We start from the raw sequence: 27,145 nt of genomic DNA, 5'->3' as shown, positions 1-27,145 counted from the left end.
CTGTACTATAGTACAGGGATTTTCTCGAAAAATGACGAAATTTCGACCTTTTTATTTTTCGACATAAAGTGGTCATATGACACTATAAGATGATGATATGGTACTATACGTGCACATATATCAATATTAGTGCATATTAATTGGATTTTTTAAAGGTCCAAATTTTGGTGATTTTGACAAAAATCCCTGTACTATAGTACAGGGATTTTCTCGAAAAATGACGAAATTTCGACCTTTTTATTTTTCGACATAAAGTGGTCATATGACACTATAAGATGATGATATGGTACTATACGTGCACATATATCAATATTAGTGCATATTAATTGGATTTTTTAAAGGTCCAAATTTTGGTGATTTTGACAAAAATCCCTGTACTATAGTACAGGGATTTTCTCGAAAAATGACGAAATTTCGACCTTTTTATTTTTCGACATAAAGTGGTCCCATAACACTATAAGATGATGATATGGTACTATACGTGCACATATATCAATATTAGTGCATATTAATTGGATTTTTTAAAGGTCGAAATTTGGGTGATTTTGACAAAAATCCCTGTACTATAGTACAGGGATTTTCTCAAAAAATGACGAAATTTCGACCTTTTTATTTTTCGACATAAAGTGGTCCCATGACACTATAAGATGATGATATGGTACTATATGTGCACATATAGCAATATTAGTGCATATTAATTGGATTTTCTCAAAAAATGACCAAATTTCAACCTTTTTATTTTTCGACATAAAGTGGTCCCATGACACTATAAGATGTTGATATGGTACTATACGTGCACATATAGCAACATTAGTGCATATTAATTGGATTTTTAAAATGTCCAAATTTTGGTGATTTTGACAAAAATCCCTGTACTATAGTACAGGGATTTTCTCGAAAAATGACGAAATTTCGACCTTTTTATTTTTCGACATAAAGTGGTCATATGACACTATAAGATGATGATATGGTACTATACGTGCACATATATCAATATTAGTGCATATTAATTGGATTTTTTAAAGGTCGAAATTTGGGTGATTTTGACAAAAATCCCTGTACTATAGTACAGGGATTTTCTCAAAAAATGACGAAATTTCGACCTTTTTATTTTTCGACATAAAGTGGTCCCATGACACTATAAGATGATGATATGGTACTATATGTGCACATATAGCAATATTAGTGCATATTAATTGGATTTTCTCAAAAAATGACCAAATTTCAACCTTTTTATTTTTCGACATAAAGTGGTCCCATGACACTATAAGATGTTGATATGGTACTATACGTGCACATATAGCAACATTAGTGCATATTAATTGGATTTTTAAAATGTCCAAATTTTGGTGATTTTGACAAAAATCCATGTACTATAGTACAGGGATTTTCTCGAAAAATGACGAAATTTCGACCTTTTTATTTTTCGACATAAAGTGGTCATATGACACTATAAGATGATGATATGGTACTATACGTGCACATATATCAATATTAGTGCATATTAGTTGGATTTTTAAAATGTCCAAATTTGGGCGATTTTGCAAAAAATCCCTGTACTAATAGTACAGGGATTTTCTCGAAAAATGACGAAATTTCGACCTTTTTATTTTTCAACATAAAGTGGTCCCATGACACTATAAGATGATGATATGGTACTATACGTGCACATATAGCAATATTACTGCATATTAATTGGATTTTTAAAATGACCAAATTTCAACCTTTTTATTTTTCGACATAAAGTGGTCCCATGACACTATACGATGTTGATATGGTACTATACGTGCACATATAGCAATATTAGTGCATATTAATGGGATTTTAAAAAGGTCGAAATTTTGGTGATTTTGAAAAAAATCCCTTTACTATAGTACAGGGATTTTCTCGAAAAATGACAAAATTTCGACCTTTTTATTTTTCGACATAAAGTGGTCCCATGACACTATAAGATGATGATATGGTACTATACGTGCACATATAGCAATATTAGTGCATATTAATTGGATTTTTAAAATGTCCAAATTTGGTTGATTTTGACAAAAATCCCTGTACTATAGTACAGGGATTTTCTCAAAAAATGACCAAATTTCGACCTTTTTATTTTTCGACATAAAGTGGTCCCATGACACTATAAGATGATGATATGGTACTATACGTGCACATATAGCAATATTAGTGCATATTAATGTGATTTTAAAAAGGTCGAATTTTTAATGATTTTGACAAAAATCCCTGTACTATTGTACAGGGATTTTCTCGGAAATTGACGAAATTTCGACCTTTTTATTTTTCGACATAAAGTGGTTCCATGACACTATAAGATGATGATATCGTACTATACGTGCACATATAGCAAAATTAGTGCATATTAATTGGATTTTTAAAAGGTCGAAATTTTGGTGATTTTGACAAAAATTTTGACCTTTTTGAAATCCAATTAATTAAACCTTTTTGTTAGACTGTTTAAAGACCTGCTTGTGAACATCGAGGAACAACTACTAATTAATTTTAATTCTTTTAAATGTAGTATTATGAAATATTTTAATAATTTGAGGTTAATATATATATATTTTCGTGTAATTTGAATCCTTTTTAAATTTTTAAAATAAAATGTAATTCTTTGTGGAGAGCCTTTTGACGGTTATGTTTGTTATAAGATTTAGGTAATCCTTCCACATTGATTTACATTTCTTATGTCTGTTTGTTTGTTAGTGTTTTATATGGTGAAATAAATATATTATAAGTTTGTAAAATTGACATAGTTTACTGTCTTATTGACCACTTCATGTTATATGACAAAAGTGATACAGCATTTCAACTTTAAGGCTAACTAAGACAACTTTGTACGACAAGGCCCGACGAGATGGTCGGGAGAAAATTAAACATTTTTAAAGTTCTTCCGACGATCTATAAACTACGCCCGACGCTATTTCAAGACAACTTGTCTTGTCGGGATTCAACTCAGACAGCACCGACGAGTCAAGACATTTCGTCGGGCCTCGTCGTATGATGCTATCTGAGTTGGCCTTTAGGATTTTCATAGCAGATCATGCTTTACACCAATCTTGTTTAGATAGGAAAACTTATAATACTGCAGATACAGTACCTAACTTTGTAAACGAACATGAATGTGAGACTTTACATCCTCATTTAGCACAAAACTTATAAGCTAATGTAGACATAAAACAGCATTTCAACCTACATTACAGTAAGACCATCAGGTTGTCTTTAAGACAATCAGGTTGTCTTTAAGACAATCAGGTTGTCTTTAAGACCATCAGGTTGTCTTTAAGACCATCAGGTTGTCTTTAAGATCATCAGGTTGTCTTTAAGACCATCTGGTTGTCTTTAAGACCATCAGGTTGTCTTTAAGACCATCAGGTTGTCTTTAAGACCATCTGGTTGTCTTTAAGACCATCAGGTTGTCTTTAAGACCATCTGGTTGTCTTTAAGATCATCTGGTTGTCTTCACTTCTGGTTATAGTTCTTAAAGCGTTGGTTCATAGGGTTGTCTGGGCATTTCTGCCATTGCTTCTTAAGCATCTGCTTCAACTGAGATAACCTCAAGTTCGGATTTTCAGCTTTAAGTATGGGTAACTGTTCTGCTTCGTAAGCGGTATAAGCTGCCTTCATCCGCTTTTCTGGATGCTTCTCAAGCTGTTCTGCATCAGCAACACTGTTTAAAAATAATATAAAATTATCATTTAAGCATTTTGAGTATATATTATAGCACATTAAAGGATACATATTAATATTGCGCTTTTAGACAATGAACTTGTGGCTATGGTTTGTGGTGACCCTGCCTTAACCGCTCAACCAATTGATTTAATATTTATTAATTTTTGTGGAAGTTGTCAATTAGTACAGCAGATGTTTCTGACTTTGACCGTGTATTTATTTAACACTCAAGTTTTATATTTTACTTTATTTTAAAAACATGCATAAATAGATAAGATAAATAACCGTCGTGGCAGATGGGTAGTATAGAGATGATTCCATTGTTATTACAATAATGGCCATTATTAGCAAGACTTTGTTTAGAAAATAGACAAAAAAGACGATAATTGTGGATATGTGGTAATCTTGCTTACCTAAGTACAGAGATTGCTTCTTCAACACTTCGTGCTTCTACAGCGCCATCTGTTGCCAATTGTTGTGCAGCAGCTATGTTAGGATTCACCTCTAATGGAGCATCAATATGGCTTGTTGGTTCTTTTAAGGCTTTGGCAACTGGAAAATTATCAAACACCCAAAAAATTAGATGAGGTGGTGATTTACATAATCACAAATTTCATAACGATGTCAAAGAAATCACTCTTGTATACTTATAGTATCAGTCATAGCTTGCATTAACCATGTTCCAGGGAGAATATTTTTTATTATTCCTCCCTTCCAGTCTGCATTTATAGCCTCAGACCAATATTGAGTCATTCATATATGTTAAATATATGACAATAAAAGGGGGTGAGCACACAATGACATAAAAAAACATAGATGTTCCACCACCTTGATTTTCTTTCACCTCATATTGAGATGATACATATTTATAAACATCGGCGCAAGAAAATTGCCAGTATATTTTATTGAAACACTTTGAGTAAAGTCCAATCCGCACACTGTAGAACAAGTAGAATTGACCTCGGTAAAATTAACCATGCCAGCTGAAAAGTCCAATCCGAACGTGCGTCTCAGGTAACCACATGACCGTCACCATGCAAATCCATCATATAGTTTTTAACATCAAGGTTACATTTTGATAAAACCATGGTAAAACTAACTGTGTGAAATTATCCATGTGCGAACAATGGTCAAATTGACCAAGTCCAGTGTGAACAAGGCTTAACACTTACCTCTTTCTGCTGCCTCTCGTTCACGTTGAGCTCTTATTTCCGCTTGACTGACCTTTGCTGACTTCACTGTTTTCTGCTTTATAGTGCTTTCTTCTTCATCAAGTAATCTCTGACTGTCCTTTTTTCTTTCTACAGTTTCAATTCGTTTCTTCTCTTTTTCAGCCTAGACAGCAAAATCAATAAATAGAACATAAAGCCTGTTTTACACTAATTGTTTGTGTGAGGAAAAATCGAGCTACCATTTCACTACAAGAGTGAATAGCTGCGATTTTTATTTCCATCACATGTCTGCTGAGCTTTTTGATTCACATGAGTGCTCATTAACACGTGACAACTCATTTACTGAGCTCTGATTGGTTGTAAATGTTTGCGTTTTGCAAAAGTAGAAACTGCTCAAAATACTCAATTCGCTGAAGTGAAAAACTTGAGGAAATAGAATTCATCACAGAATTTTGAATATGTATGAGCATAAAAAGCTGAGGTTTTTGATTGTTAATAAATTCACCTAATGTAAACAGGCTTAAAGGATTAAAATCATCTAAAACTTTAAAATTTAAAAGAAGATGCAATACACTAACGTCCTTTTTGGGATAGTTATTTTTGCTAATTTAACTAGAAACAAAAACAAATTATGTTTGTGAAATAATTTCTAGACTTTTAGGCTGTTTTGTAATAAATTAATGGTGCAAATTTGGTACAGTACATTTTCAAACCCACTGAGCACAAACAAAGATTGGTTGGCTGGGGCACAGATTGAATGGAAGACGGATAGTTTCCACCCACCTTTCTGTTAGCTTTCCTTTCAGTTAATTTATCATCATCCTTCCAGAAAGCATCTTCCTTTTCTTTCTCAACTCGTGACTTTTCAATTTGTCGGGCTTCTTCCTTCCGCGCTTTTGCTACCACTGCTTTCGAGTTTTCTCCTTTAAACTTTTTCGGCATTTCTCTGTAATTACTGCACTGTAACAATTACCATTCCATTGTCTTTGACGTTTTCATACATACAGAATCTAGAAAGAAGGATGAAATAATATGAATAAATTTACGGATATATAAAACTACACCACTGCTACACAGTAGGCCCACAATTATCAGTCATGCAAGGCTATATCCAGCTACCTTGACCAACATGCATGCTATAGTAGCTAGGCTAGCTACTAGGCTAGTCAGATTTCTGCTAGCCTAGGTCTAGGCCTTAGAGTAATAATAGTAGTAGGCTACAGAGTGCCCCGTACACCGCAACCGAAACCGGTCCAACCCATACTCTTGAGAGTCTTAGGCTAGCTGGGCCTAGCTAGGCTAGGTCTAACCCCGTGAAAAGGACTGGGATGGCCAAAGTGTCTACTACAGCATTACTTTCGATGTTTTATATATTTTCCTTACCACTCCTTTTTTTTCTGAGTTTTTCGATGATTTCCAATCTGTTTTTCATGCACGCATATTATTGCATAATCAAATAAAATATAGGGAGCCCTCTATCGAATATAAACTTTTTCCTTTTTTTTTTGAGTATTTTTTTCTTGAAAAGCTTAATTCCAAACGGAACAGCATACCATCCAACTAGTTTAACTTAAAAACAACATTAATATGTTAATAATACAAGAAAAGATTATATACTCAAACGACACAAACAAACCTCCGATTTAGGAATTTCAATAAAATCAAGCGACTCCACATAATATAAGGCGAGCTTAACCATGCATAGATTGACTATGGAATGGAAACTCACAAACTTATCTCTGTACCCTAACCTATAATATCATGTATGCCGCATCAAAATAGATATTAACTACTGCACTGTAGTATACAGTACAAGCATGGAGGAATTATTGGTACAAGCATGGAAATCCATGGCACAAGTAATACTAATAGTATTCGTTGTTATTGATGAATATTGATAGCGCCATCTATAGTTCAATCGCTTACTCATGAGTTATGCTCAGATCATATACAGACAGTATTTCAAACAATGTTGACCGAATTAGTTAGCCGTGAACATTCAGAACAGAGTGACACATAATTTGCACGTTCTGATTTGAAACGATCAGAACGCGGTTTATATCAAAGTAGAGAACGTGTGCGTGAATTGGAGTTTGAACGAACATGGATGAACGACGTATGCTAAGAAGATAAAAGATACCTTTTTTGGATGACACGACGACGCTGTTTTTAAAATATAAAACAGTGTGTCTTGACATCGAAGGCTGTGTGTAGTGCACTGTGTACGTGTATTCATATAATTGAATTACACATTATGCGCATACCACATTAATAAGATGACACTGTCATATACATTGGATTACATGTGATAATTCGAAATAATATATATTTTTTTATTTTACGACGTTCTGTCAAAATCTAAAGTACTTTTAAAGATGCAAGAGTAACCGCGGTGGAGTCGGTGGAATCGTAAATATTGGAATCGTTCTAACATTATTAGCAAATGGACCAAATAATGTAATATTTGGAAGATATTGTTGGAGATTTATTGGTTACGTGATATGTCATCGAGGTCAAAGATGAGGACGACAAGCAGTAGTTCCCTAGCAACTCTCCCAGAATTTAAAATTGCTCTGTTGGGTTGTCCAGGAGTTGGGAAATCAGGTAAGATGTTTAGTCTAACAAGAGATAACGTATGGTAACACTTCTGGACCTGTTGAAGGATGTGTAGGCCTTATGTCTATTTTGTGTGCGGTTGTTAAAATATGGATGGATTTTGTCTTTATTTCCATATAATATTGTTAATTGTTTTGTGTCTTGGCAAAAACCGAAATTAGTAGTGGGTCTACAAGCATTTTTAAATAGTAAATGGTCCAATCTCCAACACGTGGTCCCTGATGTATTCCAATAATACTGTAATTCCAAAATGATTACAAGGTATTTTGGAAATATTCTTTTTTTCAAACCAACAATTAGTAAACTAACCTTCTTGACAGTTTCTCTGACAGCTTCTTCAGATAGATCGTCATTATTTCTGAAGAAGCTGTTCGATCAGGACAGCGAAACTGTCAAGAAGGTTAGTTTACTAATTGTTGGTTTGAAAAAAAGAATATTTCCAAAATAACTTATATCTACAAACCAGATGACCATTTTCAATCAGATTACAAGGTAGTTGCTCACCGGTGACTCGGTGAGTGGTCGTAGCTCTCTTTTATAAGTGGTCACCTTGTTGTCTGATACGTATGTCACATATACCGTAGTAGATTCATTAGTGGTTCGCTCCGCCGTGTAATAATGTTCCGAGTTCTTCGATGATACAAAATATCTGACAAGTGGTCCTATCGAGCGGCACAACCCCCATGACCTCCCCACCCAAACCCCCACTCTCTAGTCCGATTCTCAAATATGTTGTCCAAGCTTAGGTAGTCAGAGCTCTCTGACAGATAGTTTAATCTTTATACTGACTCGTCTAGTTTTCTTGCAAACATGATCTGAACTCTCTCATAAGACTAGAGGACAACTTATAAAAATGATCCGAAAAACAGTTCTAATACATACAGCCCAGGCACTAATTTGCGATACAATCCCTTGGGTAGAACTAATGTCAAATTGGTCTATGCGCATAAATAAATCACCTATTTCACCATTGACCTAAATATAGGTAATTTTAAAACTACGTACTGCGTACTTAGTTTAATTATGGCTGTGCGTACCAATAATGGCGAAATCGATACTTAAGTCTACTTGCTCAAGTGCAGTTTAGAGCGCTCATATTTTCAATTGCGATCGTAACATTACCACTTTTATGTCTAATGTTCTTTAATGTTTCCGTTTTTAGTAGTTTCACCGATTTGTAAACCCGCATCGTGACTTAACGAACATTTCAAACTTCTCTTCTGACAATTTAATGACAGTGTTTGCCAGTCGAATCTCACTGAGTCAGACGTACATGCAACTGTATCTATAAATTCACATGTATTAAATAGTGCTTTTTTCATACTGTAATCTGGTTGTTATGCGAACCGCGATTGCTTTCACGCTAAGTACTCTGGATTATAATTGATATGTTTTTATCGAGATGGTTTTCTTAAGATCTTTGTAGTCGCTAGTTACCTTTAATATGTCCCTGATGAGCAAGACTGAATTAATTGATATATGTGAATGATGCTTGACGAAATGCGCGGGAAAATTAGAACAGACAAGTGCTGTGTTCTGAATACTTTCTTGTTGTTTCTAAAATCTGCTACGAATTTGATGTGATGTCTATTCGGCATGATTTCAATAAAGTGTAATGATTTGTGTGTAATGGTTAATTACTCGCATCTGGAATTATCATTAGAATTTAATGGTGTAAACACCTGCGCATGTGCGCGTTTGACATCGTTTGGTTAATGGTTATAGATTCCATGATGTGTCAGTGGTTAAATAACGTCACAATGGTCAACATTGAGTTGAAAGTAATTTTAAAAAATTGGATTTTATTAACTCTGATAATAAGAAGATAAACATACTTGTTGGTTAAAATAAATATATGAAATGTGAAAAGTGATTTAAAATATACGCAGTTTATATATATATAAACCCATCATCGGGGGAATTCCTATTAAGGAAAACGTTCGCGTAACGAAAAAGGGCAAGTATAGACCTATGTTTTAACACTTACAACACACAGACACCCCTCAAGGAGACAGTTTTTTTTTGTCTCAATGGAGTCCCCTTAATAGGGTTTTATACTGTCAAAAATGATGACAGGACCACAATGCAAAACAGGTTTTCTTTTACCTGATTGTGTAATCCTGTATAAAGAATTTGTTAAATAAATAAATTAAATAGACATTTCGTTTCGACTACGTCACTATCAACTACAATAACGGCTGCTGTTTTACATTTTCTAAATTTATTTCTATTTATTTTCCTATCGAAAACAGACGCACACGTAGTATTTGTTTACACACGTTCAGTTTGTTTGATTGCGGTGTAATTAGGTTTATAAATCGTTGCGATTAGACTGATGTAAAGTTGACGAGATTTCTCTACAGTCTATTGAATACAGGATGAATTTCCAATATTCAAATGCATTGGTAATGCATGCGAATTTTCAGTGTGATATAAAGTTGTTTTAGTCAACTACTCAGAACAAAATTACTCGAAGAAGAACGCTCCGTATAAGCAGATCGACGATCGAGCCTGAAAGTAAGCCCATGAGGTTATATTGGAAATATAAGCACTGTTAATGCTATTGATACTATTGATTCTGAATAATCCACGGATACACTTTTTCGCTGTTTTCCTATTTAAATTGAGTAACTAGATTATAATTTCGTACTTACTATCAATTTAATTTTATCGTTTAAATGTTCTGATTAAACCGAATTCTTTTAGGTCTTCAACCCTGTACAAGCTTTTAGCTTTTTGTTGTTGATCCTTTTCATCTTTTATGCATTTTATCTTTGACATGTGTTATAATTATTTTAATTGATGAATAAAAATGAATGAAATGAAATGAATACATCACCAATCACAGTTTGATTGTAATTTAAATGTATTTTCATACACCTTTTATAAGCAAAGACTAATACAATTTAGCACTGCTGCTGTTCTTTCAAAAACTAATGTGAAAATATTTCTGTATAATGTTAGTATAGTTATAATTTATAATATGGTACGCTGGCATCATCATCGATAGTAGTTCTATTACCTCCGCAAATACAAAAATGTGATTGAAATTCTAAAAGGAACTTCGTTCAGTTTATATAAAAACCACCTGAGAAAGAAAAATGATGTAATCTACGATTTGACAGAGATTACGATTTTAATTTTCTAACAGGTACCATTTCTTTATAAGCCCTGAAACGTACGACTCAGCATCTATAATTATACCCCAAAGTAATATTAACATGTATGATGACACACTGAGAAAAGCAAGCAAGTATCCTTTTAACAGCTACATTCTCGCGCTAACCTGATGACAGAAACACAACCGGTATGTGAAGTTTTCAATTTGGCAGAAAACCAATTATACCTCCAAAAATAGATACTTGATTGTTGAAACTAATGCAGGAGTATACATTACAAATTTGTAATATATCGCAAAACATGTCTAAAGTACCTCATTTCTGGTCAGTTTGTTAGTTTAGCATTTCTTTGAACTGTGTTGAACGTACAAAAATGTGAATGCATACATTTGTATATATTGTACAACATAAAGGAGAGACACAAATAAGGCATTGTTATTGATATGATTCCAGATAGTCAGAAGTACAGTACAACTGTTAGTCGACTTGAAGATCACTAGCCTTAAAGGGTGACTCCAGGTTTAACATGTTTTTTGTCTATTTTAACCCAACTTTTTCTGGAACAGTTAAGCGAGCATGAAATATGTTCCCTTTTCTTTTATGTGGTGCTACAGGATTTTAGTGTTATTTATAAGAAATAAAATCCATCAAAATTGAATAGGCTCATTTTATGTAAATTTGACGCACTACTCTTAAGGAAAAAAAGTATAAATAAATAAAACAAAACATAAATTTTACATAGAAAAATACTATTTGTTTAATAGTTACCGATTATAAGTCATTGAGCTTGTTACTACTTAACGATACATAGATGTTTTGCCAAAATCTAACGTAAAACTGTACCGAGAATCATATCAGTACATTTAAGATACCACGGATGGGATTTGAACCACCACTAGCCTTGTGTTGATATCTCTAGACCATACCACACATACACCCACCCACGCCTCTCGACATCGTACGTTGCACACCCATGCATTTATGTTAGCCTCTTCTGTAAGAAGATAATTATTCATGGATTGATAAACCGTCACCGAATATCCTATATTAATGAAAATATCTCATGGTTAACTTTTATTTCCATTTAGGAATAATCGTGCATCGAACTATTTAACATTAGCATACTAATACTGTAAATTGCTGTATAATGGGTCAATCACCAAAGCCTAAAGCAATGTAGACCTAAATATAATATACATTTTGAATCTTTCCTCTGGTTATAAATTCAGCTGCGACTCGGTCGTGATATCTACCAAAACTAAAATGCATTTGACCTTTTGTAACCTTAGCTTCCGGTTTCAAAATGTCACTTATCATTAATCGTCCACCATCTGAACGACGAATTGCTATCGTGGGGTTCTACTTTTTGTTTTGCCAGGTGGAATGCTATGGATTTATTCAAAATCCTGATCACCGGCAATTTTAATAAAATCACGTTCCGATTATCTCTAAAGGAGTGGATATCCTTGCCCGAGAAATTATTAATAATTGGGTTTCAGTGACTGACTACAAGGAGATAACCGTAGGCCTACGTTCACCGTTAGAGAATTTTGAATATATTATTATTTGATAGGTTACCGATTGGATCAGTTAGATAGTTTCGATTCTCGGCGTGAAACGTAACCTTGACATATTATAGGCCTAGACCGTGACACGCGGGTTTAAAACCATGTTATCATTCTCATTGAATGTTACAAATTATGAAATGCGTATCATATTACTACAACTCATTTAATATACGTTGAATACAGTAATTTAAAATGACAATATTCAGTTGAAGACAGGTGCGGATTACACTTACTTAGGCCTATTCCTCGATCGAAGGTTGGTTAAACGTGAAGGCATGCACCGTCCGATACCGATGGAACATGCGCCATAAAAGTGGAAAGAAACATTTCTTCATGAGTATGCCAACTATACGTTCTTTCTCTATTATGTCTTATAAATCTCATGTAATTTGAAATCGTACCAGTCCACAATGAAGACAGGTAGGCCTATACAAGGCCCAATGTTGGCATACAGCATGTAGGCCCACGTCAGATACGACTAGGCCACTCTAAACACATCATAGTTCGATATACCATACCATATTTTTATTACCATTAATCTTATTATAAGGAGATAATCCTGACTTTCACAAAGCCCTTCTACACTATCAAACTTTAATTAAGTGCCAACAAAAATGTGTCACTACCATATTTGAGCACCACTACCATGAGCACATAGACGCTCAATATATGCATGCCTCTGTTTCTGTGCAATAACAATAAAATATATTATATTTCAAAATATAGAGACGGAGGAACATTACTTATTTCCCACATGTCATAAATCAACGAATAAAACATTTTGAAATTGTAATTGGTTTTTGAAATAGCTTCCGCAATGATCTCATATTCCTAGCGTCCGTGCGACTCTACGCTCTGTAAAATGTTGATATACGCTGAAAACATATGGGCGGCCATTAGGGCCAAAATAGACAAACGTTGCCGTACGAACAATTCCGCTCCCGTAAGGCAAACTAATGGCGTTAAAGACACAATTCCTCGAGTGACAAACAAATATTGCCGTACGGACACACAAACACATTGCCATATGAACAAATTGCCGTATGGTTAAATTGGCGTAAGGACAAACATTGGCGTAAGGACAAAAATTGGCGTAAGGACAAAAATTGCCGAAAGGACAAAATTGCCGAAAGGACAAAAATTGGCGTAAGGACAAAAATTGGCGTACGGTCTAACTAAATATAAACGTTGAGGGCAGCATAGTAATTTAAAACCACGTGACTGAAACCACTCTGTTGCGTGTCCAGTCCTGATGGGGAATAAAAACATAATCATGGAAGGCTTGTGTTAAGCTAGCCAACAATATAGGCCAGCCGACAATAAGCCAGCCCACTTTTTTTTTTCCAGCCAACATGCAATAACTATGAAACACCGTTTGTGTATTTTTTACATTTTCAGTGTTACTTATGGTTTTTATGGTATTAGAAATGAAATATTTTTGAGAAAACGGCGGATTGCTCCTGGGAGTCACTTGGTGGGATTATACTAGGGTACCTCCTTAGTCGTCCAGTATAAGTTAAAGTAGGACCGCTGGTCCCGTTTACTCAGCATTTATCTTTTAAATCTGAGTGTAACTCAATTACGATTTTTAATATTATAGTGAAGTTTACTCAGCATTTATCTTTTGAATTTTATACTGTATTTGTGAGAAAACGGCGGATTTAAAAGATGAGGGCTGAGTAAACGGGACCAGTGGTCATACTCTAACTTTCACTGGACGACTAAGGAGGTACCCTAGTATAATCCCACCAAGTAACTCCCATGAGCATTCCGCCGTTTTCTCACAAATACAGTATCAAATTACACTATAATATTAAAAATCATAATTGAGTTACACTCAGATTTAAAAGATGAAGGCTGAGTAAACGGGAACACTACAGCGGTCCTACTCTAACTTATACTGGACGACTAAGGGTACCCTAGTATAATCCCACCAAGTGACTCCCAGGAGCAATCCGCCGTTTTCTCACAAATATTAAATTTCTAATACCATAAAAACCATAAGTAACACTGAAAATGTAAAAAATACACAAACGGTGTTTCATAGTTATTGGTGTGGCTGGAAAAAATAAAAGTGGGAAGGCTTATTGTCGGCTGGCCTATATTGTTGGCCTTCCATGATTATGTTTTTATTCCCCATCAGGACTAGACTGGACACACAGAGTGGTTTCAGTCACGTGGTTTTAAATTACTATGCTGCCCTCAACGTTTATATTTAGTTAGACTGTACGCCAATTTTTGTCCTTTCGGCAATTTTGTCCTTTCGGCAATTTTTGTCCTTACGCCAATTTTTGTCCTTACGCCAATGTTTGTCCTTACGCCAATTTAACCATACGGCAATTTGTTCATATGGCAATGTGTTTGTGTGTCCGTACGGCAATATTTGTTTGTCACTCGAGGAATTATGTCTTTAACGCCATTAGTTTGCCTTACGGGAGCGGAATTGTTCGTACGGCAACGTTTGTCTATTTTGGCCCTAATGGCCGCCCATAAAAACACAGACAAAAGTCCTGACAACCTTTAAAATGTCCAAGAGATTATCGACGCACTGGGAATTGCACCATACCTTATAGCCTACCTGTTACAATTACTTTTTTTTATTAATATGAAAACAATATTGATTTACAATGAGGAAGGTGGGAGGCGCCGGTAGGCCTACTTCGAACCGATTTTTTTTTTTGTTAACGAATATGAATACTAGGAAAGACCTACTTAGTTAAGAGGTGAATTTGTTAGTAATATTTACTATGCCCATTTAAATTTGAGTAAATACATTTAAAATGGCGTAGACTCAGTTAAAACTGTCGCCAAAATTCTAGGTACAAAATCAAGTTTGTCAATTTACGCTTTAAGTACGTACAGCAATACTTTCTTTTCGTTTTATTTTTTTCGAAATACTAATAGTATATATATTGATTTATATCTTTCAGCCCTTACAGTCAAGTTTATTACCAAACGATTTATCAATGAGTACGACCCAACGTTAGGTAAGCACGATGCTAAATGTACGAACTTGTGCTCAAAAAGACAAGTTGAGCGTTAAGTTTGGTCCTACTGCTTGGTTCCGACTAGAGACGCAACGCAAGGACGTAACGCAACGTAAGTGATTTTACCAATCGCAAGGGATAGATTATTCGAGCTGCTGCTTGTCATTGGTCAACTCGCTTGCGTTGCATCTGCGCCTTTCTTGCGTTGCGTATAGTGGGAAACAAGCTTAGGAAACAACGCAATGGCGTAAGCGCAACGCAATGGCATAAGCGCAACGCAATGGCGTAAGCGCAACGCAATAACCAATCATGACGCGATGATCATGCATCGCAAACACTATGACTGATATGATGCTAAAAAGTACGGTATATAGGCGCCCGAGACATAAAACAGGACAAAAACATTTGTGTTTAAATACACATAAGTAGAAATCTAGAATTGATCACAGACTAAGCTCCAGCTACACATATAAATAAGACGCCTTCTTGTAAGAATCACCATTTTAGTTTTTCAAGTTTTTACCATTTCCACAGTACAATGACCTACATTTACGCGATTCACCTCTCCAGTCTAGGCAGGGAGACTCCCTGGTCTAGGCTAGGCCGCAGACAACTTCCATCCCTTTGACCTATAAGTAGCAAAGAGCATAACTCATGATGCAGAGGTTACTTGTCGCGACGTACTATTTTACACCTGTCACGGCGTAATTGATTACACACCCGTTGGAACGCTACACCTTAAAACGTATCAATCATGTTTGGTCGCGTGTCTAACCAAGACAACTGATGATGTACAAATCTATACAAACAATACGTCCATGTATCCCTTACATTTCCATGAATAGTAAGGGTAGTTCAATAGATAAGTACGGAAGCCGATCCTCCGCCCTAATAACCTTCACGCAAAATGCTTCATCTATACAAAGCAGTTCCCACAATTGCAAGGATTAACCAAGGTAATCTAACAACAGGACACTGAGCTCACCTTACCAAAAGATAGGAACTCGTGACAGTTCTTTGATCTTGTGTCTGGCTGCAACAATTACCAACAGTTCTGTACTGTCTGAGAAATCTACATATTCTCCGCGGAATTGGACGTGTCGCAGCCTCAGATGAATCCTTTGATCTTCGGATCTTAGCATCCTAGCTTGTTTTGATTACTTGGGTTAACTATGTTCATTTGCATGGAGCCCACCTTCCCGCCAAAATCATGATACGTCACGTTCGAAAACGCGTCGTAATCCATTTTATCGATTGAAACCAATAACGAAGTTTATTTTCGTCTAATCAGTCATCACCTCATGTTCACTGTCCCAATAAACTACACGCTACACGGATTATTATTCTTACTCGCCAAGTCAGAGTAATGATGTAGTGTAGACAGGTAAAGGTGTATCTATCACGCACATATTTACGTCACAGTTCGGTGTAAATGTAATCTTTACTATTTATTCAGGTGTAACGACTCGAAAAGAAAGTTATTTTTTTAGCGCTGCATTTCTTCACGATAATGACGCTATTTGGACGTCTGAGCTCTGCTGTATCATTGCATAGTAGGCTACCATAGGCAAATTCTGTGATACAGATACTTTCATATGTGACCGATGTATCATAGGCCATAAGTCTAACCCAACCCTATAACATAATACAGGCGCCACATGTAATACATATTATGTGACACTGCGTTACAGAATTTACGGACCTGTGACACTGCACATAATGCCATAATGTGGAGATACAATAGGCTTAAATCCCGAGAACATGCCATCTGTTTTGAGGCATCTGTGATGCTCGACGCAACCACCGCCAGTGTAACCGTCTTGTGCGGACAAAGCTCACAAAACGCTGAGCGGACGGGCGGCTGAGCTGCGGAAACACGGACAGCCTTTAACCCATCGTAAGCCGATCGCAAGCGGTACACATAAGAAAGTCAACTCGAATAAAAGTCCATGCTAAACATGAAACCTCTCAAACGTTATGGAGTGGTAATAGAAATCAATAATTATGTATAGAAACGATGAACTATCTTCGGCAAACTGAGACTGTAAACGGAGGATGTAATTCCAGATAAAGTATCTTTAGTTACAAAAAATAATTAAAATAGCAAGTTTACCTGATACTTTAGAAGGGTATCCCTTCTGTTTCAAGACGATATTCAATTGAATTTCAATCAAGTTTGCTGTTTAAACACACTTCCTTATTTGGGAAGGCCGTTATAAACTATTGTAGGCCTCCGTCAACTTCTCCCTGTCTGTATCCTGTATAGTAATTTGTTTTCATTCATATCAGTCGACCAGTATTTTTCGTCTTTATGTAGGTTCGTCCCACTTCATTTCTTCATCTGTTAAGATATTACAGATATAATAATATTTAAATTAGTGTGTGGATCAAACTGACGCTATTTTCAAATATTTTCTGTTTTATCATCCCCTAAAGCTCTGTCTACACTATGAAACTAGTTTGACAAAAAAAAGATGTGATGTGCCCAAATGTGGTAGTGATATGCTCAAATATGGTAGTAATATGACATTATCATGTCCATATATTATATGGGCACATCACATTTTTGTCACATAAAGTTTGATAGTGTAGACAAGGCTTTACCGACCCTGTCTTTACCAATGGTTATTGTGAAATAATGTTTACATAATTATATTCGCTATACATCTTTCTGCAACAAATTTCTTCAAAATATTTCAGATCATTTTAAGGATACTCATGATAGACAAGATTCAAAGTGAATAGTGTTGGTGATAGATTAAATTATCCTAAGGTCTGTTTGACCTTTTTCATTAAATGTTAAATTTAATTAAGTCTCCAACATTCCAATCATCACATACGAATCACATTTATCAACGTACACGATCCTAACCGTAATAACAGGGAAATCCATTTAGACCTAAGTATTGTTGAATGCAATTTTCCAATTAATGACCACTCAGGTTTAGTGGCCTTCAACAATCTATCTAAAATGGCTCTCTTCCAATTCCACTCATGAATCTTCTTTTCTTCATATTAAGCTCCTGTTTACACTATCAAACTAGTATGATGTGTCCATATAGTGATATGCTTAAATATGGTAGTGATATGACATCATCAGGTTAATATATGGGCACATCACATTTTTTTGTGTCACATAAAGTTTGATAGTGTAGACAGAGCTTTACACTATTTGATATTTTCCATTTTGTTCATGTTTTATGCGACGGATTGGTTGTAGGTGATGCGATGTTTTAACATACGTCTGATCAATTTAATTCTCAATTCTCTTCTGTAGCCTATATAATAAAGATATACACAGGGTAGATATTTCTCTGACGCCTGTTCAGTGTTACTCGTGCATGGGTTAATTTCTTTCATTTTGCTCTTTAATTAGGACATGGAGGGTTGGAATGAGAATGGGATTACAAACATACATTATTGTTATTACACAACACTTATATTAATTATCAGCTTTGGGACACTTCTAGTACGAAGACACGTTGCGTTCACAATAATGTCCTCTTTTTTAAGCTAATAGGTGTTCTACTGATAATTAAATTCCACTTTCATATAATGGACTATTCAAAGTATAAATTATGAATTACGTTTAATTTCATTATTATTGATTCTTGGACATACAACGATTTTAAAATGGAACTTGTCAAGAATAAAAATAATACGCACAATCATAAATAAATTATTCGCATTGGGAATTTGATATGCAGTATAGTATATAAGAATAGAGTAGACCTATCTTATGATGAACAAAAAATGTAATGAGTTTTTGCTATAAAAATTTATCATTTAACATGGCGCCGAATTGCGATACCTAAGTACTGAACTTATCAATTGGCGTCTTGGCATTACATCATATGCACGTGCTTCGTGGGTATTAAACCGTGCTTTTTGCGATGCATGTCTCACTATCAATCTTCAGCCTGTGTTACGCACTTTTTATCTAATGAAATCCATTTGCGGGCTAGCGATTGCAACATTATCGGTAAAGATACAATTTGTTATAATCAAACCATCAGTTAAATGACAACGTACGCTAACCTCGTGTTTATTGCAGGATAGTACGTTATGTACAGAATTAACGCAATTTCGGTTTATACGAGCCACAGGCCTGCTCGCTGCAATTCACATAATCATGTCCACTGCCTGGCGTACATGCACTTACATAATATTTTTATGCAAATACTAGATGTTATTAGTGAATAGATAACGCTATTAAACTAGTTTGATATATCTATGTTATTGGAATGCTTTTGTTTTTATTAGAGCACAATTAGTACAATCTCTAAGAAAACAGCATGTAATCGCCAACAAATAAAAAAAAAACATTTTTAAATTAGATTTTATATAGGCCCTAAGAAACCAAGCCGTTTAGCAATTTAATGTTTTGAACGATATGTTGAGCTGAAAATCGGTAGAAATGGTCACCTCAGCTTAACCACAAGAAGGCCTAGACATACCGTATCACACCCTGTGTCCTTTGGTTAAGTTCGTATCACGTGCCATTTAGTATTCAGTTATATTGCACAGTAAAAGTTCTATTTAACGGTTCTATTAAATGAATTACTGTACATGACAGTACACACAAAAAATTGTGATTTTTGCCGTCTCCTCTACGCCCGAAATCGGAGTTGCTTTTGGCCGGCACTGATAAAAGATGGAAGCAGCGGATTAATTGAAGAAAGTTGATGCTAATGGTTTTAAATTTATATAGCGCAAAACGCTAGAATGCTAGAAACGTAGTGTGTGCATCTCGCCCTCGCTAAATAATGTAAATCTTTCAACTCACAAAATATTCTCCCAAAACCAGGGATTTGTCCAAAACATTCAAATATTTGATACTACTAAAAACATGTAGATGTGCAATATCACGTCAAAGAAGTAACATTATAAATATTTCAAATCCAATGGTGGGAGACATTTAAAATAAAGATCCGGGTACAGAATACAAATTCTTTAATAAATCTTCAGTAAACTTTTCTCAGTTGGGGAGTTTTATTTTGTCACAGCAAACGGATTAATACGGTACATGATTTAAGATGAAAATGCTGTTTTAATGGTTTTAGGAGAGGATTTTGTCGTTTCTCATTTATATGATACGGACAAATGTCAAGATATGTACGCTCTGTTCTAGATACTGCGGTACCAGTTTACACCACCATGGTACGGTTCTTCACTAGCAGACGTTCTACATGCGTGCCAGGCAAAACTAAGGGGTGATGACGGCTCGCGAACAAGTTTTATATAGAATACAATTATGAGACAGAATATTTATTTAGGCAGAATTGGCGGATGGTTTTGTAGAGCCCGCGAATGTAAACATTAAAAGTGTAAAGATTACCGCAAATGTGAAAACATAATATCACCCGCAAATTTCAAAAGAACATAACATGACTAAACCCAAAGCTGGCACTAATGTCAGTTTGAAAGCCGGTGGTCTATTCAACGGGACCTTTGTAGGCCTACATTCTTCTTTAGATATTTAATGTACATTATTTTGTGCGAATTATTTAACAGTTATGACCTACTTGTCATAGTTGCTTGAAGGCAAACTAATCCATGCTCTATTTTTGGTATGCCACTTACTGGAGAAATTATGATTACATGAAGATTATAGACCTACTCGAGACATTTCGAATATTTTAAACTCGTAATATTTCTTAGGCCTATGTCTACTATAATTCAAAGCGTGAAAAGGCCGACATTTCTGTCAATTCCATAGGAAGATTTATCAACGGTTAAATAACTATAACATTTTCTATATTAATTTTTATTACAAAGTTTATTTTTGATTCAATCTTTAGAAAGTTAAATTAGAGGAAAGTTGGTACCATTATATACAACGTGTTACATTATCATGTGTCGTGGTAATTATGGTGGTCATGGTAGTGGAAATAATGGCCAGTAGTAATTGTTACCAGTCACCAATGTTTGCAGCTGTCACTAGGTAGACCTTAATTGACTATTGAAAGTCATCTAATGTGTATTAATTATTTGTAATGCATGTTATCCCTGTCGCTATATTCATATGATGACTTTCAATAGTCAGTTAAGATCTATCTAGTGACAGCTGCAAACTCGAATGCATTGTAGCAGTAGGGAGTTGTAACTTTCTGGTAGCAGGATCTGACAGGCTGACAATGGTTGTTGTTGCTTCTACATTTTCTTGATAGCAATTTGATGTCCGTATCCATTGTTGTGGTGTTATTTACAAGGACGAAAGCGCCGTCACTACAGCTACACTATCGTGGCATTCAGAATAGTGGGGTGGGTGTATCAGTATTGTTCAGTGTTATTATTTGTGGTGAAATAATGATGACATTACATTATATATACTGGTGTCTAAATACGTAACATTTTAATTAGAGATGTCAAAGAATGTAACTATATCAGTAGACTTGTTGGTATATCCAACCGCCGATCACAAAATCGTGACCAACTTCAATAACTTCTTAAAAGCTTCAGCCAAGGGCAAACATTTTCAAACGTCAAGATATTATTTTCATAAGAAACAATATTCAAAAACAATCCGAGGCTGTTTTGTATCGAATAACCTCTTTTAATTGCGGTATTACTTTGCCTTCGGTTCGTCTGCTCGTCAGGCGGTCCACACCGGAGAAAGAGGGTGATGATCTCATAATTGGTTATTTTCACTGAATTCATTATTTGTCATTGTGTACCGATGTGTCATATATCATGATATTAATAGCGTATTATAAACTGATTTTCATATTACCTTATAATATTTCTAGAATTATATTTATTAACCGTTCGGGGACATCGACTTATGACTCATGCAGATGGCAACATTTTAGTTGGTCTCGTTTGATTTTCTTTCGTTGCCAACGTGTACTTTGCAGGTTAACCGGATTTTACATGACCTTCGACCGAGTCATGTCCGACATAAGGAGTGATAACAAAAAAAACCCCATACATTGGTATCGGGATTAATACACAATCTTTCGAACAGAAACTGATCCACACTAGGCCTACTTGATGATATCGTTACGACAGATTTCGAAAAATTAACTGAGGTATCCTGCACCACACGTACGCATTTCAGCACGGAGAAAAACGTAACCGAATAATATTATTCTCCTGTACATAATTCGGTGGGTTTCTGAATTATGAGAAATGTTATTATTTACTAGTTCGGATAATCAACTAATCTTATATATTATATTTATTTTCTTTTATCTCGAGCTGATATTTCCAGACACTTCGATTACCCTTAGGCAGTGATGGCCATGAAAGCAAAACCAAAGATTATTTTATTCCATTAGAAATATAGGCGCTTTTTCCTATTGTCTTCGTGTGATGTAATTTGCATTAAAGAAAAATGGGCGTCACGCTTGTGTGTGATGATTCATACTACAGTATTATAATATTAGTGTACTATTGGTGGGTGCCATTTTCATGACTTTACATGGATTATTGATATACTTCACACGTGTTAACTACAGTATATTAATAATTATAGGCTACTAGTCGTTTAGCAGTTTATAATTTTAAGTAATGGATAAATCAGAGACTTTTTCGAATCAATCAAATCAATACTGTATATAGCAGAACCCCTCCGTTGTGACACCTCAGGGGGTACACCCTTATTAAAGGGAGTGCCCCCCGCGAAACGAACCAGAGTGTTTTAAACACAATGGTCACTGAAATGTTCAGAAATATGAAACTATGACAATAATATTGTAAAAAACACATGGAATGTTTATACAGTAGTTACCATAATTTTCTAACGGTTCATTCCGGTTGTATATATAAATTAATAATGTTTAGAATAAATTATTGGCAATATGATTTTTCTTAAAACGTAGTAGTCTTTTAAAATACATTTACAGTACGTGATTGTCTATCAAGTGAGGGCGCTATACATGAAACTTTTATTTGTAATCAATCGTGGTCCTTAATAATGACTTACAAAGTTAATGATAAAATATTTTTACAATTATTTTTTTGGCTTGGATTGACCGCTAATCAATCTCGAATATACACATTGGACACTGGAAATAATATGGTAGGCCTAGTATTTGCACACGTCTGTAGATTAAGCTTATACGTGATATTCTTGACTGATGGAATGTCAATATTGTTTATTTCCATCACTTTATTACCCAACATTTCGTAAAACTTTCAATTCACTTATTCATTTGGTCAAAAGCCAATCAACCGTAATTAATTTCCAATGTTTATATTCAAATAACGTTAAGTGGTTCGTAATAGCCATCTTGTAAATTTTATGATGTAGATTGTCGACTGGTTACTTGGAACTCGTCTTCTATTTTGAACTTTTACGACGAATAAGAAGACGTGACACATGCCAAGGTCATTTGTGACGTCACTTTGATCTTCGCACAACATCGGTTCATTCATACTTTTGAAATAGGCCTAATTTATAGGAAATATCATATTTGTTCGTATAATTCTCATAACGTAAAATTATAAAATAAACCAGAAAGACGCAACGCAAGTAGCCTAATTTAACCAATCACAAGCGATGGATTATTCGAATTGCCGCTTGTCATTGGTCAACTCTTGTGTTGCACTTACGTCCTTGCGTTGTGCCCTATACGAGGGAACCAAGCTTTGATAATCCTATCGGTGATGCATCACTACTTTATTGATAGCTGTTATTATACATTCTGACATCACCGTTCAAATGTCATTGTGAGTGAATATACATCGTATTATTAAATTGATTACGTGTTTATATTCCTGTCCTGCCTACGTACAATAAAAATAATTACGGTAGATGACAAGATACTCTATATACAAATCATTCACCTCTGTAACACACGGTCATCAGAGTGATTTCGCACGCAATGAAAATGATCCGTATACGTATTTAAAAGATGTACGGTGACGACAATTGTACTCGATTAAACTAATTAAACGGCCCCGGTGGAGATGGTTAGTGGTTAGCGGTTAGAGGGAGCGGGATGTACTAGCGGGTGGGGTAGGGGGTGGACTAACGGGTGGGGAAGGGGGTGGACTGGCGGGTGAGTACCTCACTTCGGTTGGAGGAGTGCGGTAGGCCTGATATATGAAAATGACCGGAATTGTACTGGGACAGGATAGAGTACCAGCTCCTGTGCGGGCGGGTATCTTTGCTTTTAAACAATTGAATTATTATTGAGGATACTCATTGTCCGTGCGTCGTCGACTTTGCAATTACAAGAAATTTACATTATGCTCAAACCCATTATATTAACATTTAATTTTTTTTCTTCAGAGGATTCGTACACTAAAAAAGATACTGTTGATAACCAGGTCGTCCTTATTACTCTTCTCGACACAGTCTTCCAGGTAAGTAACCCGGCCGGTCCTATTGGCAAATTGCATGAAATGTTCTTCCGTCTTGGAGTATTTAATTATGAGTTTAAAACACCTTTATTCTGCGCGAACCACTCTGGATGTCGTGGCCGATTCACGCCACAAAGCCATCGATGCATAGGAACATTGGATACCGAAGCGAAGGGGTTTTCTGTGATTACCGAATTGTTTGTTAGAAGCCTTGCTTTGGGACACTCCTATTCAGGGGACAATCCTATTAATTAGGACACTTTCCCGTGAAACGAACGTGGGTAATATTATGATTTAACACGGCTGTATGTGTGAACTCCTATTTAGAGTAAACACCCCTATTATGAGGAAACCTAATTGTTGGATCTTGTCGGCGTCGTCTTAATTTTTACTTTATTTATTCTGCTTTATAGGAGGCACGTGACATTGAACGGTACCTGGATTGGTCGGATGGTCTTTTGGTTGTCTACAGTATTACAAGTAAACAGAGTTTTAATGAAGCAAAACAGCTACTTCAAGATGTGTTCGAATTGCAGAAAAACAATGGTGAATCGACAGAGATCCCTGTCGCCCTCATCGGCAACAAAAACGAAATGGAAAGATACAGGTAAGCCGATCGACTCGGTGGGAATGAGACGCTGTGCGCATGACAGAAAATACTACTTACAAATTGCCAATTGCAACAATATGCAAAGTGGTGAATGTTTAGGATATGACGGATGCGCCTTATTAAGACTGGTTCCTTTTATGACACAACGCAGTACACATGCGCAGCGCAAGTTTTTGAATTGACCACAAGCGATTAATCAATCGAACTATCGTTTGTGATTGCTAATATTAATGAGAAGCTTGGTTCTGGTTTGGAGGCAACGCTAGGACGTAAGCGCAACCGCAAGATAATTTTGACAATCATTGATAATTGATGATGATGATCCTTTGCACGAACCAAGCTTTTCCCACACTTGGGCGCAACGACGTATGCAAAACGTAATTAAATTGACCAATCGCAAGCGGTAATTCGGATATCCATCATTCGATCCACCGTACCATTGGTCAAATTAATCTCTTGCTGCGCGCTTACGTCGTTGCGGCGCCCCAGTGGAAACCTTTGACCATAGTTCCTCTACTTCCTTGACTAACCGATGACTGACGTTCTTTCACTAATGTTGTCTTTCTGTGTTCGAATTGTGTACAACATTATCTTTTCAGACAAGTGAGTAAAGATGAAGGGACTATCCTGGCTACCCAATACGCATGCGCATACCATGAAGTTTCAGCGGCTGGTGACTTTGAAGATGTTGAAATTGTGTTGCACAAAATGGTTCGTGAAATTAAGAGAGAAATCGAGCGACATATGCCAATAAAACCACTTTTTATATCGGAAGATAAACTATTATTATCGCCTTCTGCGGCAACGAGTAGTAAAGAACGAGGTGACAGATCAAAGTCTCCGTCGCCAAAACCACCGAAAGTGGTTCAGAAAAAGACTGTAACGAGTTTTAAAATATTCAACAAAAAGGGGTTCAAGATATTTTAAAAGACGAGAGCTTTCATCTTTGTTTTGTGATTTAGTTTTATTACCATGACAATCAAACAACAGGACGCTGCCATGCTCGACCAGATCACAGGTTTTACCTCTAGTTGCGACACTATCAGTCGCCTCCCCTAAACGCTTGACTGATTTTTGATTGGCCAATCAAAATGAATGTTTAGCATCTGGTTTTAAACAACATTGTCAAAATGAAGGTTAACGGTTAACATAATTTCAATTCACGGGAAAAAAAGTGAAAAACTTAAAATAACTGTTAAATCTGAAATATTGTGTCTACGGCTTTGTATGATGGATTCGTCGAAGCCTAACCGCAGATCCAAATCTGTTACGATATCCTATCTTGGCAAGTCGAGCTCAGTGTTCTGTTATTAGATGGCCTTGGTTCTACGAAGTATATGTTATTATTCATTCTATGTTATACATTGTCAAGCCGAATGTGCGTTACATAAGACGTGATTGATGCTTTAAAAAACCGTTCACACTGAGCCCGGATTCCGGTCTGGTGACCGGATAAATAATCCGGATTCCGTACAAAACGTATTACGTGTGTCGATAAAGGTAAATGCATCCCGGAAGTCTTCCCTGTGCACCGCACCGAATTCGGGCTGTGTGAACGTAGACAGATTTAACGTAATGCTCTTTGACGTATCATGGATGAATATGCGTTTTTTACGTTTGGATGGATTGACGTGACGGACATTAATGACATTTACATTACGCACGCGTTCGCAGCCCGCCTCTCAAATTCGACGAATTTAAACAATTATAAATGAGCATTTAATGATCAAGAGAAAGTTAGCCTATTAATATCATTAAAACTGTGATTTTTAATCTTACGAAAGCCTATTAGTGCCATAAGTATATTTTAACGAATTAGTAATAATTAATGATGTTGGACCAATTAAGGTATATCGATGCCTTAAAACAAAGCAATATGAAACGAATACAAAAATAAAGAATATTTAGTTTGTATTACTTATTGAAGTAAATATATAAATGAAAGATGATGATATAGTAAACATAGTAAACATAGAAGCATATGAAAAGCAAGCATGTCGCGATATACTGTTACTTGAAGCATGGAAAACAAATTTATGCGCATGCCTAAGTATCTCAATGTTCCTTGCAAATGTATAATAAT

General features: G+C 35.6%; 2 protein-coding genes across 3 annotated transcripts; one reads left to right on the top strand and one right to left on the bottom strand.

Annotated features, from left to right (window-relative positions):
• Window positions 1–2,492: 2,492 nt before the first annotated feature.
• On the bottom strand, window positions 2,493–6,330 carry LOC144845816 (coiled-coil domain-containing protein 124-B-like). 2 transcript variants are annotated; one of them, XR_013612593.1, is made up of 6 exons: window positions 6,237–6,330; window positions 5,637–5,863; window positions 4,854–5,016; window positions 4,095–4,233; window positions 3,417–3,679; window positions 2,493–3,211 (listed from the first exon to the last, which is right to left on the bottom strand). XR_013612593.1 is itself a non-coding variant. In XM_078703266.1 (5 exons), exons 2-5 carry the CDS (start codon window positions 5,793–5,795, stop codon window positions 3,472–3,474), a joined length of 669 nt encoding a protein of 222 aa, XP_078559392.1. In that variant the 5' UTR covers window positions 5,796–5,863; window positions 6,237–6,330; the 3' UTR covers window positions 2,493–3,471. The 2 variants fall into 2 exon arrangements, 1 of the variants encoding a protein (XP_078559392.1); XM_078703266.1 differs by having other exon boundaries at window positions 2,493–3,679.
• A 506-nt stretch (window positions 6,331–6,836) lies between these two features.
• LOC144844523 (ras-like protein family member 12) lies at window positions 6,837–27,137 on the top strand. Its single transcript, XM_078701468.1, has 5 exons — window positions 6,837–7,457; window positions 15,087–15,143; window positions 24,382–24,455; window positions 24,866–25,059; window positions 25,662–27,137. The coding sequence occupies exons 1-5, from the start codon at window positions 7,355–7,357 to the stop codon at window positions 25,987–25,989; spliced, it is 756 nt and encodes a 251-aa protein (XP_078557594.1). The 5' UTR covers window positions 6,837–7,354; the 3' UTR covers window positions 25,990–27,137.
• The last annotated feature ends 8 nt before the right edge of the window (window positions 27,138–27,145 follow it).

Source organism: Antedon bifida, chromosome 6 (genome assembly GCF_963402885.1).
Source record: "Antedon bifida chromosome 6, ecAntBifi1.1, whole genome shotgun sequence".
In the NCBI taxonomy this organism is placed as follows: domain Eukaryota; kingdom Metazoa; phylum Echinodermata; class Crinoidea; order Comatulida; family Antedonidae; genus Antedon; species Antedon bifida.
The sequence above is the reverse complement of the archived record's forward strand: the minus strand, read 5'-3'. Positions and strand labels throughout refer to the sequence as shown.